This window comes from Anser anser (assembly GCF_964211835.1).
Source record: "Anser anser genome assembly, chromosome: 2".
Lineage (NCBI taxonomy): Eukaryota > Metazoa > Chordata > Aves > Anseriformes > Anatidae > Anser > Anser anser.
The window spans coordinates 114,491,473-114,510,979 of record NC_139721.1 but is presented as its reverse complement, the minus strand read 5'-3'; the positions used below and the strand labels follow the sequence as shown (position 1 = coordinate 114,510,979).

The 19,507-nt window shown below is 42.1% G+C and overlaps 1 protein-coding gene and 1 long non-coding RNA gene across 7 annotated transcripts in view; both read right to left on the bottom strand.

The window, feature by feature from the left end:
* Positions 1-6,942: 6,942 nt before the first annotated feature.
* The window catches only part of NFATC1 (nuclear factor of activated T cells 1), a 120,372-nt gene continuing 107,807 nt past the window's right edge, over positions 6,943-19,507 (bottom strand). For all 6 annotated transcript variants that reach the window (XM_083824969.1, XM_083824972.1, XM_083824978.1 and 3 more), the window contains one exon: positions 6,943-9,480. In XM_083824969.1, coding sequence (XP_083681095.1) covers positions 9,431-9,480 — 50 coding nt within the window. In that variant the 3' untranslated portion in view covers positions 6,943-9,430. The remainder of the gene's footprint in view (positions 9,481-19,507) is intronic.
* Positions 12,645-19,507, bottom strand: part of LOC310894616 — a 28,462-nt gene continuing 21,599 nt past the window's right edge. Inside the window, exon 2 of the long non-coding RNA XR_014580047.1 lies at positions 12,645-13,502. This is a non-coding gene — a long non-coding RNA (uncharacterized lncRNA). The remainder of the gene's footprint in view (positions 13,503-19,507) is intronic.

Genomic DNA, 19,507 nt, shown 5'->3' with positions numbered 1-19,507 from the left:
AGGTAAGTGCACAATAGGAACAGACAGCAGCCGAGGTGCCCTGATCTCCCCAGAACAGCACCGTGAGGTTGGAACCAGAGACTAGAGCCTTCCCCCAAGACATCAGGTGAAACAGGCGATCAAGCCTCCTCACAGGAGTTGCACCCCTCAAATGGTGCACCAATTTGCATGTAGGAGCAAGGGACAGGGACGCCTGCTTTGGGTAATAACCGGTCTAGGAACTTGAAATACAGTAAGACATTTGTCCTAACTGCCTTTACTCAAATCCTTCCAAACATGACCATTGCCCCTGCACTGAATTTCCACTTCACTCTTTCCAGTCCCCTACAAGCTGCAGTCTGGGATACTGCAATGAGAGAAGGATGGGATCTGTCCTCACCAAGTGTGGTTCATGCAGGCAGCAGAGAGCCTTCTGGTGCCTGGTGAGCTTTGCTGGCTGGAGAAAGTCTCCAGCATCCTGGAGTCAACCTGTTCGGTAAGGCCTTCCTGTCTCATATCTGCTGGTCTACCTGTCACCCATGTATATCCTACCTTGCAGTCAGTGTCAAAGCCTTTCCCTAGGTGCTTCTGGTTTCTCCACTTGTGTACATTTGTCTGTGCTTTGCATCACCTGAAAGGAGACCCCTCTGAGAGCTGGTGCCCAGACGGCATGTCTCTCCTTCCAGATTTGTCTCCCTGTGATTCAAAGCAGCAGTAGCCAGAAGCAGGAAATTATGGGATTGCCACACTGCTGTGCTCCCTGTGGCACCAAGATAAGTCCCTGACATGCCGAAGGAAGAGGGACAGATTGGGAGGCCAGCAGGAGCAGGTCTGACCTCTGATCCACAAGTTCAGCCAAGTGTCCAGGGTCAGGATGGAGGGACAACAGGCCCTGCAGTGCTGATAATCAGCATCTACGGGCCCAGCCGCCTGGCCAGACAGAGCCTGTAAATCAGCTGGGAAGAAAGCGATGCAACTTCACCTTCTCTAAACTGCCAGGATGGGGGCTAAAGCACATTGCTTTTTTTCCTCCACAAGGCAGCCAAAGTGTAGTGCGTATAGCGTAGCTACTGCACTAACCCTTTTTTGCACTGCAATAAGCTGATTGTCCTCTATTTCCTTTACACTCTAAGTGTTTCTGGTACAATATAACTTTGATTGTAAGGCTCTGGAGAAACAGGATTTTGAGCCTGATTCTGAGCTCCATTATTCTGGCATAGTTCAGGAATAACTACAGTTATACTTGTAGAAGATCAAAATCAGTCCAGTTCCTTTTAACAGCGCAAAATTTGTGGTTTGCAGAAAGAAGAAAATAATAAAAGATGTGAACAGTAGAGCCAGATGAAAAATTAGATTTTTTTTTTTTTTCTCCTCAAGAGTTCAATATTTTTTGGCTAGCTCTTTAAGTAATTGAAAAGATAGTTTTGTGGGGAAAAAAGATCCCACAATACCTACATATTTGGCATTATGATGCAAAATTTTATAGAAGAAAACAAAAATTGGAAAATTCTCATCAGCTAAAAATAGTACTGATACTGTCTCCAGTGGCAACTCGTATTATCAGAGCACAGGCAGAATAGGGCAATGCTGGGATGTGTGGTGTCACATTAAAAAGTACTGACTGAACTTGGTTGAGTAACGTCAAGTGGATACTCAGAAAGCAGGGCTAAAAACCACTGCTCTTTTCCCATCCTAATGTGGAAGGTCAGTGCTGAGGGATGGCATCCAGCAGTCAAGATTTCTGTACACAGGTCTATAAGACTAGACCCCAGTAAGCTACAAAAGGAAAAAAGCCCAGAAAGCCCTCCGAGTGTTGGCGACAAAGTGGTGCTGCCTCATCTGCAGGCCCTGTTGTAACACCCACAGCACCTGGGAGCCCCTCGAATATCAGCCATCCTCTGCAGTTTGTGGGTGTAGGCAGAGAGCACCCACACAGCTCGTTGGTACTGCACCAGCCCTGCATCTGGCTCAGCAGCAATCAGCAATGTGTCCATGGGAGCAAACCATCAGAAGAGGTTCCCTGCCCTGGGAGGCCAACATGGGTGTCCCTCTGCTCTTCTGAGCAGTGTCCTCAAACGGCAGATGCCCAACCGAGGTAGCTGCAGGAGTCCGGATAAAGCCCTAGCAAGTAAAAACCACAAAAACCATGGTCAGGCTGGCTCAGTCTTTCCTTTCGACCTCAGCAATTCAGACATTAAGCTGATAAAGATCTGCCTAGAAAGAAAAGGCCTTTCTGTGTTTTCCATCACCCAACAGTGCTGGCGGGAGCTGTACTCTGCAAGACTGTACTGTAATCTGAATCGGGAGTGAAGTGCGTCAGCAGACAGCATATGGTATGTTTATTATTCTACACTTCACAGCCCTGGCTGAAGGGAAGGGGAAATGTTGGGGTTTTAGGTCAACCGCTGGACCAACAGGTAGCAGTGATAAGTGATGTGTCGTCACTGTGCATTACCACTGCTCTATAGCTTAGAGAGAGGACTTGAGTCACCAGAAAGGTATACGTTTCAGCCACAAAAATGTTTTAGAGACATGCTGTGTTATATAAGAAGTTACTCAACATTATTAGTCCATCAGACACTCTGCTTAATATTTAGGCCTATAAAACTTGTTCAGGCCAAGCACACATGAAATACATGAATGTAGCAACCACTTTCAGTTATTATTTTTAGTAACAAGTCTTATTTCTATACTTAACTTTTGGTATGCCTGTGTATCTTAGAAGGGGTTGGGTAGATGGAGGATTCTTACTGGATCTACGTTTTATTATGCTCTTTACTACTTTGTGACCTGCTGATACATCCTGCTAACACAGTGATTCCTGGACCTATCAGCCTCGGGCAGCAATAAATACCAAGGAGTTAATCTGCCAAAGGCAACATCCCTCCCAGGATGGGATGACTGCAGCTGAGACACCAGCACTATGCACCTGTGGGCATTGCCAGAGGTGTCTTGTAGGTGTCACGCTGCCCAGAGGCCAGAGGGAAGTCTGAGTGATCCCCTGTAGCCAAGGTGGCCAACGCCATGGGTGTGGTGGGCCCTTCTCTGCTTCACCAGGAAGCCACCGCTGCCTTTGCTGTCCCTGAGGTGAGGAGGACAGCTCTGTCCCCAGCTCTGGCAGCACTTGCACACTTGTGCTCTGCAGGTTAAAACCTGAAACTACCAACTTTCTAAACTGAGAGCGAGAGTCTTCTGATCTTGTTCATAACTCTCAAAATTGACTTTCTAAAGTGCTGCTGCTGTTGTGCTCTGCAAGGAAAACTGAACCAGAAACTCCTACGCTGGCCTGCATCTTCACGCAGACACTTGTGTTTTCATTTGCAAGGCCGAAATCAGTGGCAGTCGTAAGTGGCTTCACCGGAGCACTCCTAAAACACCCAGCATCTCCTGCTCACAGGGGTACTGCTGTGCTGAAAGCACTATTTTGCCCCTGAGGGCAAGGAGCGACAGGAGATCAGTGCCTGGTCTCCGCCACCTTTTGCTCCTCTGCCCGGATACGACTGTGCAGTTGGAAAATTGAAGACAGTTTTCATACACCCACCTTGTGCAGACTCATCCTGGGAGTCAGGCAGAGTTTGCTCCCTCCCACGCGCTGCTGGTGCTGCTGTGCAGGCTTGGCCCTGGGTCCCCTTCACCCCTTACCCCCTTGGGCAGCATGTTTGGGCCCCCATGGGCTGCACCCTATGGCTCTCCCCTTGCTCACAGTGTGCCAATGGCTTGGTTGGGGTGTAAAACCTGAGCTCTGCTGAGGAGCCTCATGCTGCACAGTGCTGCGAGCGGAAAGTACAGGAGCAAGTCATTCAATAAACTAAAAGTTTGATTTAGTGTCATTATCTGTATTGTCTTATAGGACAAAATATGCAGTAAAAAAAAATAAAAAAATAAAAGATTGCCGAAGGATGAGAGCAGTGGGCTGGATAAGCTTGGCCCAGGCAGGAGCCTTGGAAGGGGTCCAGGGAGGCAGCAAAGATCCACGAGGAGCTTTCTGCAAAGAACCATTCAAAAAAATTGGGCAGAGGCAGTAAGCATGTGATGCCTGTGATGCTCTGCTTGGGTGGAGGGGGAGCCACAGCCTGGGAAAGCAGCCCAGTCTGGAGATTTGGAGGGGGGAGAAAAAAGAAGGTTCAGTTTGCATCAACCTGACCCAAAATAATATGTGGCTTGTATTTTCTAAGCAGGAAAAAAAGAAGGGTAGAAAAAAGAAAGATTTTATGTCAGACAAAATGTCATTTTTCTCATTAAAAAAAAAAAAAAAGACCTGAAAAATCCCAAACCGTGCATTAAAAAAATCCTGCCAAACACTCACATATCTTCTGGTGAGACCCAGAGATCTCTGCTCTCTCCCAGTACCATTAAACTGCTGTAACTGGGATGTCCCCTGGCTGACGGAGGCTGAATTTTGGGACCCCACCGTGAGCATCCTTGGCTGGTGAAGTTTCACACTCAGCATTGGGCCTCTGGCACCATGGCTGAGCAGACACCTCGGTGATAGATATAGGGCACCTCCCAGCTGGGCAGGCTGAGGGTCAGCCCCTTGCTAGGACAGTTCTGTTCCTGACACTGCTGCCAGTCTTGGATTTACACTATTGTCAACCCAGAAGCCCTGGGCCAGCAGAGCTGGAAGCAGAATGAGGACAGGAGCTGTGGGTGTGAAATCAGTTCAAAAGGAGGGTTGGAAACCAATTGGAAAATGATGCTGATGGCATTTTTGGAAACTCTTTCCCCATGTTAGGAAAAAAAAAAAAAAGGGATTTCCTAAAATGACTGAAAATGAATTTGCCACATTTGCGAAGAGTAGCTTGTGGGTTGCTTATATGTGAAAACAGCTAGGAAGAGCTACAGTCAGCAGCTTTCTGATTTAAACGACAAAAGCCAATATCCCGCAGGCTACAGCATGTGCTAGGTATACCACCAGTTGCCTTAAATCCCAAACACTCAACCAGTTAACCAGCTGAATTGTTAAAGCTCCATGAGTTTGCACAGTCCAGAAATACACTCTCTTTGGCCAGAGGGAAAAAAAAAAGTTGGTTTTGGAATCAAAAATGGTTTGTAATTAAAGCCAACAGTATGAGAATCTGTAACTGATCTGCTCTGAACAAATTATTTGGCTACCTGAAGAGAATCAAAACCTTTTTATTTTTTTGGAAAGAGGCTCAAAAAAAAGTTAGAGAAGAAAAACATTGACTTGCTGAGAAAGAGGAAACAATGCAGGCAAATTAAATCAGGCAAATGCTTGACATCCTTGTTGGGCAAGTGTATGCAAAGATGGGGAAAATCAGTGATCGTGGCATAAAATCAGACCATTTGTTTAAAAAGAAAGTTACAGAAACTAAAGAGATCTTACGCCATTGCCCATAACACTCCACAGTAATATACTTGAGGAGAAAGATTTTGTTTTACTGAGACAAATTCAATAGATTTACAATGATGAATGCAATAAAATTACACACATGGTAAAGGAAAGCTTAGCTTTAAGGCAAGAAATTTAACTCCTTGAAATTTGCCATTTTCAGCTGTAAAGGAAAATCTCAAAGGCACAACTCCAGGAAGGATATTTATTCAAGCAGTACCAGATGGATGTGTGGGATTCACCTTATGTTTTGGTTATGAATGAAAGTAGTCAGCTAGGAGTTTGCTACAAACTATTTTTGCTTAAAGAATTATGGTCAAGATACGGTTAACACAGCCATGCTCGGGTCTGCTGTGTTTTGACAAGGGGACTTGTAGAAATGAGAGGAAGCTCAGAGGAAGCCAGGTAGCACAATGACCAAAGTATGTTGCTCAAATGAATTCAATGTGTGACCAGACATTTTGATCTGGCATAAAATGATGCCACAGTCTCCAGAAGATATAAAGAATGTGTGACAATTTTCTGTGCTGTCAATTTTCCAGGAACCTCCCCGACAATATGGCTCACACTGTCCACATGAGGAGTAACATCAGTATTTCCACCCTGAAGACAGGAAGCAGAGACTGATCTCTAAAGAGCTGAGCCGTATCTGGGTTTTAATGGGTTTGGAGCATATGTCTCTCCTTAAATTGTGAGGGATTCATCAGCAAACTCTCAGAAGCTAGGTGGGATAGAGTGAGCAATGTGTGTTGTCCTATACTCACAGGAGGACAAATGCAAGGCAGGGAAAGGTCCTTATTCAACAAAGTTTTAAATATTTATGTCTTGTTCTTTCTGAGGATTTTTAAAAAATGTGTTCAAAAGCTTACCTAAATCAGGGCTGCTGTCATAAGCATGCTACTGTTTTTCATATACCTTGTAACTTGCCCTTGGTCAAGAAAAACTGCAGAAGCTCATTGTGATTTGGCCAATTAGGTGTCACATGTTGGTACATACAAATGCACCACCTGACGAAGTGATGAGGATCTCAGAGGTGCATTCAGCCCAGCTTTGACTGAGTCGACACCCTTCTGTTGCCCCTTCTTCTTTGGAGAGGAGGGGGACTCAGAGAGTAGCATTCATCATACCGATCATATTCATGTCATGGCAAGTCATCCCCTCTTGCATGTCTGTGGGCAGCCCTCCTGTCGCAGGGCTACAAAAGCCTCCAGATGAACAAAAATGTCTCTTGTATACGCTGCACTGAAGGCCAGAGGTCCAAAGCTTACCCTTAGCAATCTACACATTTCAGAAATAGTTCAAGGGAGAGCAAAAGACACTGTTGTCCAAGTGTCTTTTGCATCTATACAGATGCAAATACTCTGTTGCATGATTAATAAGTTACCTTGTTTTACCGTTTAAAATTCATCCAAAGTGCTCTTTTTAACAGTCAGAATCATCCACGACAAAAGTATTTTTGACCATAGCTATAAGGGCTACGCTCAAGTTCAGAGTGTTGTGGCTTTTTTGTTTTGCTTTGTTTTCAAAAAAGGTTGATGAACACAATTTTCATAAACTGAGAGCAACAACCGTAACACACATACAAAAACAAGATAGCAGTCTCATACGGGAAATATTTCTGCTTTCATTTTTATTTTATGAATACATATAACAGAGATGCATAATCTTCCATTATCCAGGCTTAAAAGTAACAGTTTTTTTTTTTAATATAGCTTAAAGAGGAAAATAAAAATAAAGACGAAGGAGATGCAACATATCCAAACCATACAGTTGAAAACTTTGCTAAAGTTATTGCTGAAATGCAAACATTGTGTAGGGTGTGTCTGTGTGTGTGTTGTCTTGTATCGTAAAAGCCTCACCCAAGGTATTTATGCATGTGAATAGAAAATACTTTGGCATAACCATTCCTCCACACACACTTTGTTGACACTTCTCAAATACTGAGAGAATAAAATCTGATGATTATATCATATATCATTTTCTCTCCTTGGCAGCGATGTCTTTAAATGCAAGGGGGAATAAAGAAGAGTCTGTTGACAGGAGACTTTACTTCCATGCTAAGATGGTTATATTAGCAGGATGCAGCAGGATGCAAACAGCTTCAAATAGAAGAGATGGAGATATATATTTATATATATATGTATATAATGTAAAATTGCATATTTTATATGAGAAAGGAAGATTTGTCAAGATAACATAAAATGAACCACTCTAAGACTAGCTTCCAGCAAAACATTTTGCTTTATTGGATCTATTTTCTAGCTACAAGTCAAGCTGACATCTGTCAAGCTTTTTACTTTTCATATGGCAGTCTATAAGAAATGTTTCATGCAACGTCTACAATGCTAAATACAGGGTAAATAACTGGGAGTAAACAGGTGAGGAATAACAGACTATTATAAGGACGAATAACAGCATATTATGTACATATAGCCATATTATATTCTCATGTCTTCACAGTAATGTGCAAATGTGACAAATATGGCTTTCATTTTTTTTTTTTCTAAAGAAAGTAAGACATAATTATACAGAGTAATGTTTTAAAATGCTTAGGAGGATTTCACCTTTTTGTGAAACCTGTTCAATCTTCATTGCATTACGGTTAACGAGTCACCCCAGCACCGAGGTGTAGTTCAGGTATATTTCCAGAAGGGGGCACAGATTCCTAAGGCACAATATTAATGTTAAACATTTTTAATTTAATTCATGCTATTTCATTTATTTTTGTTTTTATTTTTATTTTTTGGTTATACGAAATAGGTTGTTGCTAGTTATATAATAAGCAGTTGATTGTAAAAAATACAATGTTAGAGGTTACACTACATGCCTATCTGTAGCTCCAGAAACATTAGCTAATCTGAAAACACACTATACAGCGCTGCATATTAAACCTTTGTGGTTTTTTGGTAATATTCTTTTCATACATGTAGCAGAGAGTTATAAGGCTTCTGCGGAATAATAATATTATAACTGAACAAATATTTTACACTCTTCCATAATGGTATTTACAGTTACTTTAATAATTTGCCATTTGGTAAATAACATGTATCTTGTATGCATCCTTCTTGTCTATCTAAAGTGCTTGCTTAACTGCATGAGGAAAGAAAATGCATACCTGCTTTAGTTTCAACAAACCCTCAAAAGAAGTAGCTGAAATATTTGTTGTGGATCTGAAATGCATTCTCAGAAGTTGAAATTATTGCTAAATTCAGTGCCCTCACTAGGCAATCATCTATATTATTTGTCATATATAAATATATGCATATATACTAGTATGTATGTACATGCATACACATTCATCTATCAAGTAATAGATAGATTTCAATTTTTTGTCCATCAACCTTTTTTATTTTGTGCTATTCAACTCACTTGTGCTATGACTGAAGGCAGATTAAAATCAAAATCTTAACATGCTACTACTAACAATCCTATGATTCATTAGCACGTAATAAAGACAATGCAAAAGAAAGCTGAGATGATGACAAATCAAGAGGCTTTTGAAATGCACTAAGAATAAGGCAATAGGCTGTACATTACAGCAAAGAAAAGCTGAAGAAATTCTGGAATTCATAAGCACATCTTACTGGATAGGGATTTCACTCCCTACTTTGCTGCAGTCTTATGTTTTTGTTTCTTTTTTTCCAATATCATTCTCCAGAATGTAAGCTCTATAGTTTCTGCACCTACCAACACTTGTAATGGTAGCAAATTCAAAGCTTATTATAAATGCCCTGATGCCACAACCTGGTAAAATAAGGCACTTCCAGGGCTGTATTCCAGCGGTGCCATGGCAAAAAGATCAGCATTGGGAAGAAGCACTCAGATTTTGATGAGTTTCCTAGTTTTGTCCCACGAAATGCGCCATCTGTGAGTGTACTCCCTCCTCTTTCTTTTGAGATGATTTTCTTTAAAGAAGCTATTTCATCAGCTGAAGTTGAGGACCTACTTCTTTGTAAGCAAGAGGTAAATCTTCAGTTCCTGACATTCAGTAAGGTGGAAGATCAGAGTGGTCTTCAGTTTACTTGGTATCTCTGTACTCAAGCTGACATGCCATCTAAGTCAAAAGCGTGTGTGGATTTCATAAGAGGCCCATATTGAAAGCTATGAATGGACACTGGTACTGGAAAGGTCATTCCTTATAATTTCATTTACTGCAAAGAAAGAACACAAGAAAAAAGGAATCGATTAGCATCATACTGCTGCAGGAGGGTCTCTTCAGTATAGCCCCTCCCAAACCTGCATCAATTTGACAGTTTCAGTGCAGCTCTGAACATTAAGCATCATGAGATATCTAGTAAAGGCGGATCACAGTGCAAAACAGCAGGATTAACCATGGTTATTAACATGCTAAACATTGTGTAAAACCAGACATCACAAGAACAGCAGCATCCCGGATCCTTGATTGCATCAAACATATTTAACATTTTCAGTCAGTTACAGATAAAACGTTTCATTTACTCTAGTACTGGCTCTGAAATATAACGTAAAGAGTACCACATGAAATCTTAGAATAATCTACCCCTTCCATAAAAAGAGTCCTTTGGAAAGTATGTTAGCCATGGTATGTGCTAATGGCACAAAGCTGCCAGCCACTGAACTGGGTATTTGAAGCTGCAATGCCTAGATACAATACGATTTCACATACTGATTTTTTTTCCACTGTAGGCTGAAATTGAGTGAGTGAGAGAGAGAGAGAGAGAAGGAGAAGAAACTGATGTGCGCTTGCCCATTCTCCACAGCTGGTGACATGTATAAACACATACTCTCCTTTCATAGTGATCAACACACATGGACTTGCAGTCTTTTTGCTCCTATCTGCACAGACAGGTGGGAGGGACAAGCAAGTGAAAACCCTCGGCAAGAGTCAGAGAAAAGAATAAACAAGGTCCGCTATCTCAGCATCAGCCAGTCAGACTGCATCTCCATTGATAAAGTCTTGTTTTCTTTATTCGTGAGTCTTCGTTCATTCTTTTCCCCCTCCCCTGTAGCTCATCAAGCAATACTGTTTCCCACACTCAAATTATGTCCATTTATCAGCTTGTGATTTTTGGCAGATGGACAGGAAATGACTGAACCTGGCAAAGGCCATCTACAGTAGGCTACACAACATCCCTTTTATTTCCACCCCACCTCCCTGCAGCAACCACCACCACCTGATTTACATGAAGATAGACAAAATACCATCAGTAGTGCTATCACCACTTCTGAGTGAGAGCTGCTGGGAGTGGGAAACACATGCCCACGTCACGGAAGTGCCATGGAAAAGCCCGAGTTTTCCTTTCCTTGTGGGCGGCTGTTCACAGCCATCCAGATAACTCCACGTGTTTACTGGAAAAGACCAAGACTGCCTAAAACCAACTTCCTGAAACAATTATGTGTTATTTATTCATTTATTTTCTGTAGACCCATTGCCCATTTTGTAATTGTTGCACATGAATCAGGATTTGTGTCACAGGTCCTGGCCACGGCAACCACTTTTACCAGCGCCACACTTCAGAAAGGAAATACCAAGTGTATTTGTTACTACCTATTTATGGCAGCAAACTAAGAGCAGTAATGGAATTGAGATGTGAAGACAAAGCAGTTCTTTCTCTTAAGGGTGCTGTAGAGTTTATCTTTAATAATCCTGAAGAATGGAAACAAATTTAAGCAACAAGCCCTGCTCTATGACAAAGACTGCCTTGCATATATCTGAACATGGCGTGAAATGCTACCCTATTTATGTGCTGCAAAACTTGAGACAGCTTCCTGAATTGAATCTCTACCTTGAATCCAAACAGTGCACTTTTTCTGTGGGATGATTCTTCTATGATGCTTTTGAAAAGATAGTTTATTTAATAAACTTCTCAAAGCAACATTGGGCATGCAGTAAAACACACAGTGATATCTTTGTGTTGAGTGTGACAATGAGGACAAATCCTGAGAGGGGCCAGCCAGTGTTCCAGTTTTGCTAACTTTGCCTCCAAGTTTCTCTTACACAAACAAAATTAAGACACTGCTCAAGGCAATCATCAGACTTTGTATATGCAGTGCTTAGAACATTAGATAATGAATCTTTATAGTGCCTCTGTACCATGTGGATATAAGCATCACCACTATTTCACAGATGGGGACAGGCAGATGGAAAAGCAGAGGAGCTTCCCATCACAGTCAGCTTTAGTACTCAGGTATCTCAGATCTCAGGCTAATGCTAGGTCATAAGCTGAGGTACTCTAACTTGATTTGTTCAGTAAAATTTCCAAATGTAACATCCCCCAGCCCAACAGCACAAGGTTACCCCTATTAAAGCATTTAGCAAAAGTATTATCGAAGCAACTTGGTGGCATGAAGGTCTAAGATGAAAAGGTCCATCACCAAAATCAGCTTAGGAACTCAGAGGCAGTCTTCTCCAGCCCCACCAGGTACCCTCAGATGAATCCTCTGTCACTAAAGCACAGTAGGAAACATGACACACCCTAGAGATGATGTGACTTTTCTTTCAACTGGGAGCCCACCTGCCTTGGCTCAGCCATGTCCACCACGGTCCTTTGCTCATGCTCTGTCCAGCTCTGAGCAGTCAGACAAATCTGTCACCAGCTGAAATTGCTCACAATTATTGACTCCAACAGGACACAGGTTAGACCTTCGGCTTTATTGCTCACTTTTATTATGTGTTAATTCTTCACAGAAGTGGACTTCTGCTATCTTGATGAGTAACAGTCAAGTTTGGTGTTCTCACGTAGCAACATCTGACAACTGTTCAACAGCAGTCACTACACAGTATCAGAACTGAGCCTCAACCAAGGTGCATCCATTGCCACCACATCTCGCAATCAAATGGGGTCAAAATAGCCAAGAGGATGCCAAACGTCTGTTTCACCCACAGTGGCTCACAGACAACATGGCTCAGACACAGGTTCCTATTTCGCTGTTGTTTCTCCCACTTTACCTGCCACTACGGTGAAGATGCAAAAATTCCCAATAGGGCAGTGGAAAAAAGAATGACAGAGAGACAAGGTGCAAGAAGAAGTCCCAGGTGGGGCAATATGCATCCCAGCAAAGCAGCCGATACTCTAGAGGCAGACTGCTTTACAGAGAGTGCTGACTATGAGAGCTAAAAGGGGAAGTGCGCTGAGAGCGGGCTTTCCCGTGCTGCCCACCAAAGGCACCTGAAACTGGAAGGAAAACCCTCTGGCAGGTGGGAACTGACAGAAACCGGGCATCAGGCACACGTGGGCAAGGGCTGAGGTGAAGTGAGCTGTATGACACTTGCTGGGCTCAACTAGAGACATGTGCCCAGCCCCATCCAGGTACACAGCCAAGCATTCCCATGAAGACACTCCCCCCTCCCTCCAGGTCTGAGAAATGGACATGGGTGGAAAATGCAGTTTTGGATCTGTCAAAATGACATGAAAACATGGATTACATTTCTCAAATAGTTCAGTATAGAGAAAGAAATGTCTTTAACATCAACATTTTAAATTTCAAATTTCTGGAAAATTTGCTTCTTTTCATATTCCAAAGCCTATTAACATTGCTGGATGTTAATGTTTTATTTTAGATCAAATGTAACGCTTTGTTTGACCCGAAAATTCTTTTTCTTTGCTTTCTTTGCTGTTTGCTGGAAAGAAAACATCGAATACTCTTGTAGTAGGTTGACCCAAGATTATCCTTCCCAAGAGCAAATTAGAAATCCTGTTATTGAAAGATAGGTCTGTTGAAAGGTCCTGTATAACCATCTGTGCCAGTGTCACATCTCTGACACCAGCAAGTAGACAACTCTTCAGGAAAGACCATAGGCACCAGGCAAACCTTCAGTGATGCTTTCTCTAGCACACCTTTTTATCTCCTGACTGCTGGAGGGCTTCATGAGCAAGAGGGTTTTAGTGGACTTTGATGGACTTTCTTCCATGCAATTCTCTAGTAACCTTGAAAACCTGTTCTGGCCTTCATGGTTTCTGCAGCAATGGGCTCCATGGGTTCCAGTTGAAGGATGTGTTGGTGGAAACGGTACTTCATCTTCTTTTAAATTTGTTTCTTGATAGCTTCATTCACATGTCATGTGAACAAGTTGATTGCTCCCTGTTCAGCATTTCCTTTGCCATCCGTCACATCCCTTCTCCCTGGTATCCTTAGGGCTCTGCTTGGTCCTGTAGGACTGATGCAGAACACGCCAGAGAAGTAAAAGATTCTGCTGATGTAAAGAAAATAATGAATATTTTTCTCTTATTTTTCTTCTTATTCTTATAATGAGTAATCTTTCTCTTACTTTTCTCTTATTTTTCTCCCTTCTAACAAAATATTTATTATTAATTGAGGTGAGTCAACTGATTGCTGTCTTGAATGGTCCAGTTTTGGCTTACAAACCTGTTACTACAACAGGATTGTGTGTGTGGCACAGAAGAGCAGTATTCAGTGCAAGCAGTATTTTGGCCTGGGTTTGAGTTTTATTTCTAAAACAAACAATGATCTTTGATTCAGTGGCTGCTTGGATACATGTCCATTCACATTTGTAATACTATTCTAGGAGTAGCTGTGTTTGGAATGACTGTAACATTTTTCAAAGAAAGATTGCAGATGCTTTACACCCATCTTTAAAACAACACAAAATGAGTATTCATATAGACCTGTTTTATAGATAAGAAGATGAGACCTAAAGAATTACGTGACTCAGTGGAGTCCCTACATACAGCTTAGCAGCAGATCTGGAATAGCATGCAAAATGTTTAATTTTTGATGCCTAGATTAGCCTAACACGTCCCTTAAAACAACAGGGTCATCCCTATCAGATCAAACAGCTGATTACAATGATTTACAGCAGTTTTGTCATCAGATTTTTTTTTCCTGTTTTTCTGCTGGCTTTGGGAAAGGGGGGCATTGTTGCTTTTATAGCTAACACCTACAGTTCCCCACAATGCCCTCCCTCAACTTATAATTTCCATCATCAAGTTCAGCTTTTCCACTGACATAAACTCAAGAAGTAATAGTGCTGAGAAATGCAGGTAACACGTGACCTCTCTACCTGTCAAGGCGTCTGAAAGCGGAACCTTTCCTTTGCTAAACAGCAGATGCCACAGTAGCAGGATGTGGTGAGCTGTTACACCACATTTTAGTTTAATAGGGAGGTTTTTTTTTCTTTCTTGTATTTAATTTTGCTTTAAGATGCCCTTTTGCAATGGAATTTTTTGCTTCATTAATTAGCAAAATCAGTGTCTTACCGATGCAACAGTTTGAGTTCCTGCATGAAACAGATATATTTGAACAAGTGCAGATTCCGTATATAGATATGATCTTCATAGGAAATGGAATATTTTTAATGTTTGGTGGCTACACAAGGATTCTATAAACTGGCAAAAGTTTAAATTTCTGCAGACTTCTGCTCTCCTTTTACCTGATGACTAATTAGAACATGGATAACATTACGGCGTTTTGTTTTAATAAAATAACTGTTCTTTTGAGACAAAGTTCTGCATTCCACCTCAGATACTGATCCCACTCAAATCAAGTAATTTATCAGGTCAGAGGTGCAAGAAGTGAGGAGAAGGCACAAGAAGGGTTCCACAACTGGTGAACTCTGGGGGCTACACAGAACCCCCAGGCCACACAGCTACAGGAGCCTGGAAGACATAGCTTCATAGCGATATTTCACTTCATATTCCTCAAGGCACATGTTCTCGAGAGTCTGAAAAAATGGGAGGTGAGCTGAGAGCCATGATCAAAACCACAATTGTAAAGAGCTGCATCCACAATTTTGGGAGGGAATGACAGCACTCTGAAAACACATCCTATTTCTGTGAACTTTGCTAACAGTGTCATCCCTCTACCTGCACTCTTGAGATCCTGCACTGTGAAACCACCAGCATTCTTACATGGAAACATACCTACTATGACAATGTCAGTGAGTTTGTCATGCCATGGACACTCTTTTACCACACTCCAGAGAAAAATGCTGGGGCACTGGTCTCTCCAGGAACTGGTCTAAAGGCATGGTCTCTGGTCCAGTGACATCTTTCTGCAGCTCTCATGGTGCCAGGCAGATTTAAACCCAATTTAGACAAGAAGCAGGCCCTCCACTGACTGTCTGATACACATTGCTCTCTATTCACATAAGCTTTTAATGCAAAACAACAGCACACCTTTTAATTAATGTTGAGAGGTTTCTGGAGAAGAGACTGATGCTAATATAGATCTTCCAGTTTCACCCATTACTTCTTCCTCCTTTTCTAATTAGGACCCTAATTTTGTCCCATTTAAGCCTGTCTCTTCACACATCACACACCAAAGTCTGTGGAAGTCAATGACCATCTTCCCACCAGCTTAAATCCTCTTTTTCAGTGTCCCAGAGAGGTCTGCTAAATGAGAATGAGTACTGGTGTTTTGAGTTGTATTTACTGTTGTGCTCCTTTTCAATGGCACACTTCACCTGTGTTCAAAATAAATAAATAAGTAAATGCACTGAGCTCTTTCTTGGGCAAGAAGCATTTTTGTCAATGAAATCATCTGCATAAGTATAAATAAGTGACAGAGACGCAGTATGAGAAACTAAATGAAGCTCCTGGGGTCTTCTTTTATCTGCTCCAAATGAAGAAGTGAACTGATATTATTAATACAGTCCCATGTTAAGACATAACTGGATTGCCTCTACTCCCACAGTTCTCCAGCACTGCACAGATGTGTGCATTTCAAGTTACCTGCCCTGCCTCAAGCAAGCCATATGCACTGCCATCCTCACATCTGTCTCCTGCCCACCCTGGCAGTGCTGTGTAGGAGTCACTGAGGGGCTGCCAGGTGACTGGGAGAAGTCCAACGGAGTTTTCCAGTGGAAAAGCCTGAAAGCTCATGTTGATCAGGAGAGTTTTACTATTCTCCGCTGCATTCTTCTTTAAGGACTGTGATAAAGCTGCAACAAAAAGACACTGAAAGGTTTTGAGCAGAGCAAACATCTTGTGATTAATTGAACATGCATGTGTTCTTCTTCCTATATAAATAGCAATGGTGTCTGCTCAGTGCTGTGAAGGTATTCTTCACTCAGGATGGTTTTTCAGTTCCTTGATAGGAACAGCCACAGAGCACGTCCCAAGTCATGTATGTCTTCAGGTCCATGCCAATCCTTTTTTCACAACTGACTGACCAACCTTGTTACTTCTTGTCCACCTGTGACCACTACGGACCATTGTCTCTGTGATGCAGCTGAACTGAAGCAAAAAGTTCAGAAGCTGTAATGCTCTCTCACCAAAAAGGAACAGAAGCAACCTGTTCTGACTGTTGCATGTGTCATGGAAAATACAAATAATACCAGCTGCATCTTTCAAGCTGCATGTGTGAAAAGCCTGTGTGAATTTTGCTGTGTCCTGATAATACTTTTCATCATTTAAATGGGTATAACCATGCAAGCAATGTGGTGCCATGTTTGAACTCCATGACCTGGCCCTGGCCAAACTGCATGGCTGTGTGTCAAATCTGAGCAATTTTTAGAAAAGAGCAGAAGTCCTGAAAAGAAAATTGATTCAGTTTTGCCCATCATTTTTGCTTTTCAACAGAATTCATTAGTACTGGTCAAGCCTTACATCGGTACAACTCCCAGGTCAGGGATCTCTCCGTGTACATCACTACACAGCGCAGACATACCCCTAAGTGCCCTGAACTTCCATTACCTTCAATAGGTCATTGGCCACAAGCATCTCGGAGTGGGGACCATATTGTCCTCTCCATTTGGTACAACTCTGAACGTGCTGTGACTATTCAGCATATGAATATTCAACATATATGGAAAAATAACTCTGTAGTGAGTTTAAGAGCTCGACACTAATACCACACTAACCTGTAGTAATATTTCATAGTATGATGCTCACTTTTCTGCCTATAACTACTGCCCTCAGATTTTTCCACAACTGATGGCACATCTTGTTCCATCAAGCTTCTGTGTTTTTGTACACATTTTATTTCAGATTAAATGCCAGATATTAGCATACTGAAGAGGAATTCAAAATCACAAAAGAACCCAGAGGAAGTAGAAATACAGAAGGAAAAATGTTTTCCTTTATCTCCATGTATAGGTTTTATTTAAAGAAAAAATGGCTAAATACAGACCCGTTTGCAGTGACAAAAGAAATGAAGCTCCTGAAGTTCCATCACATGAGTAAAATCCTACAGTTTTTATCTTGGTACCTACTTTCCCACTGTTAATAAAAAGCACTCCTCTCTGACATATACAAGATGCAGCAGACAACATAGACGTATTACTTAAGTTATTGAAAAATGAGGGCTGGCTTAGAGAAATTCTTTTTTTTTTTTTCAAAGCTAGTATTATGCTATGAATAAGAAAAGAAAGTAGTGATACAAATTCCTGAGATGCCAGTTGGTAATGCGAAACTATAGATCATATTAAAGCTTACTGAATTAAAAACCAAACAAAACAAGTCTTGTGAAGCAATGGAAAATATAACTTCACACGTTCCATAAAGAAGTCAGATCTTATATTACCTCAGGTGTCCTGGATGTGTTAAAACCTTAAAATTATTTTTATCTGTTTAATCATAAAAAGCCACCACCACAGGGCATGCTATTTTTGGAGACAGTGAAGAGGACAGTGGAGCAAGTGAGTGACAACAAGTAGCAGGTTTTAATAAAACATGATCCTCCCATACAAATGTAGGCTTGGCAGGATGAAGGGTATTGTTGTGCATGACAGCCATTAACATGGAGTCATTTTCCTACCTGCTCCATCCTTTGCCTTATTTAGCTCAATAACTCCAAAGTAATGCGAAATCTCCCACAGTGGCTGCTCTGCAGAGAGCTAATAGGAAAGGTTCCTCACTGTAGTGCGATGACAGCACTGTGTGGCAGTAATTTAACTGGGGATCTTGACTAGGTGCCCAGACTAAATGAGTTCCATCCCACCACACCAGAACTAGGTTTGTATTTTTCATCCCTCCCATGTGCAACCCTGGGAATGTTCTGCATCTTCTTTTCTGCAGACGCTTAGGATTGAATCCCTGGCTGCTGAGAATTAATGCAGAAATCAGCATAGCTGTGGTGATTCTGAACACTGTGAGGTCTAAGCCTTAGCTGGTTTTTATTTTAAGTCCAAGGATGACAGTGCTCACACAGTTTAGCTTTTATACCAAAGACTCAAAGAGTCAAGAGGGAATTTTCAGTAGTCCTCACTGAGGTGAACCTTGCCTGCAGCTGTTGTGATTTGGGCTATGCAGAGGCTGCAGGACCTGCCTCAGTATGATTCAAGCCAGATTTGATACGCACATACACACATCGTGAAGGGAGGGCTGGGCAACACACAAATAAACCACATTTTAACTAAAATTATGTGTTTACGTTCCTAAGAGCTTCTGTAAGGGATATCAAGCAGACATATTTTACGTTTTACACAAAATTTCCATACAACAGAAGAACTACACAAATACTACCTAAAGCAGCCAAAAACAGAGGTCAGTGTTGCTGGAAGCTTTGTGGGTAAGTAAGGGAGGAATAAGGAAGAGCATGCACTGTTTTGCTAGAGACAACAGAAATTTGCCCCCACCATATGAGATATAGTAATGCAAACTGATCATCACAATCAGCGTTACTTTCCAGTTTATTGCCCAACAGTAAAGTAGTGCTGTGAGACCCCAGTATGCAGCTCTGAGCCTCCTGCAGCAGGCTGCTAGCAGAGAGCCTCCTTCCCTGTTGGAGGGGCTTCCAACAGGCATGGACCAGCCCTTCTGGACAAAATCCAGCAATCCTCTTTTGACCCAGACCTATCCACAGGGGACAAATTGTTCAGCATCAGGGGACAGGGAGAGAAAGAAGGGGAAGAGTGATGGCGAGGAAGCCATTAGCAGACTATGTCTGAACTAGAGGATTTTCCCCTACTTGCTGTCTCCTGGGAAGTGGAACTCACCCCACAGCCTGGCCCGCATCCTCTTCACCCCTCTCTTACAAAAGGGTGGTGCTCAGCTTGGTGCTGGCCCCTGGCACACAGCTGCTCTGTGTCACCTCGCTCCTTGACAGAGAGGGCATCGGGCACACGCAGCTTATGCCACAGCCTGAGAGAAGGAACAGGGCAGCTGAAGTAGTGAGACACTTGAAGGTACCTAGCTCGCCATTTCTGGGTTAATTTATAATCTCTAGCATTTCCGTTTTACATCTAGATTATGCACTGAGAAAGGTACTTTCAGTCTAGCTTATAGCACTTATCAAGAA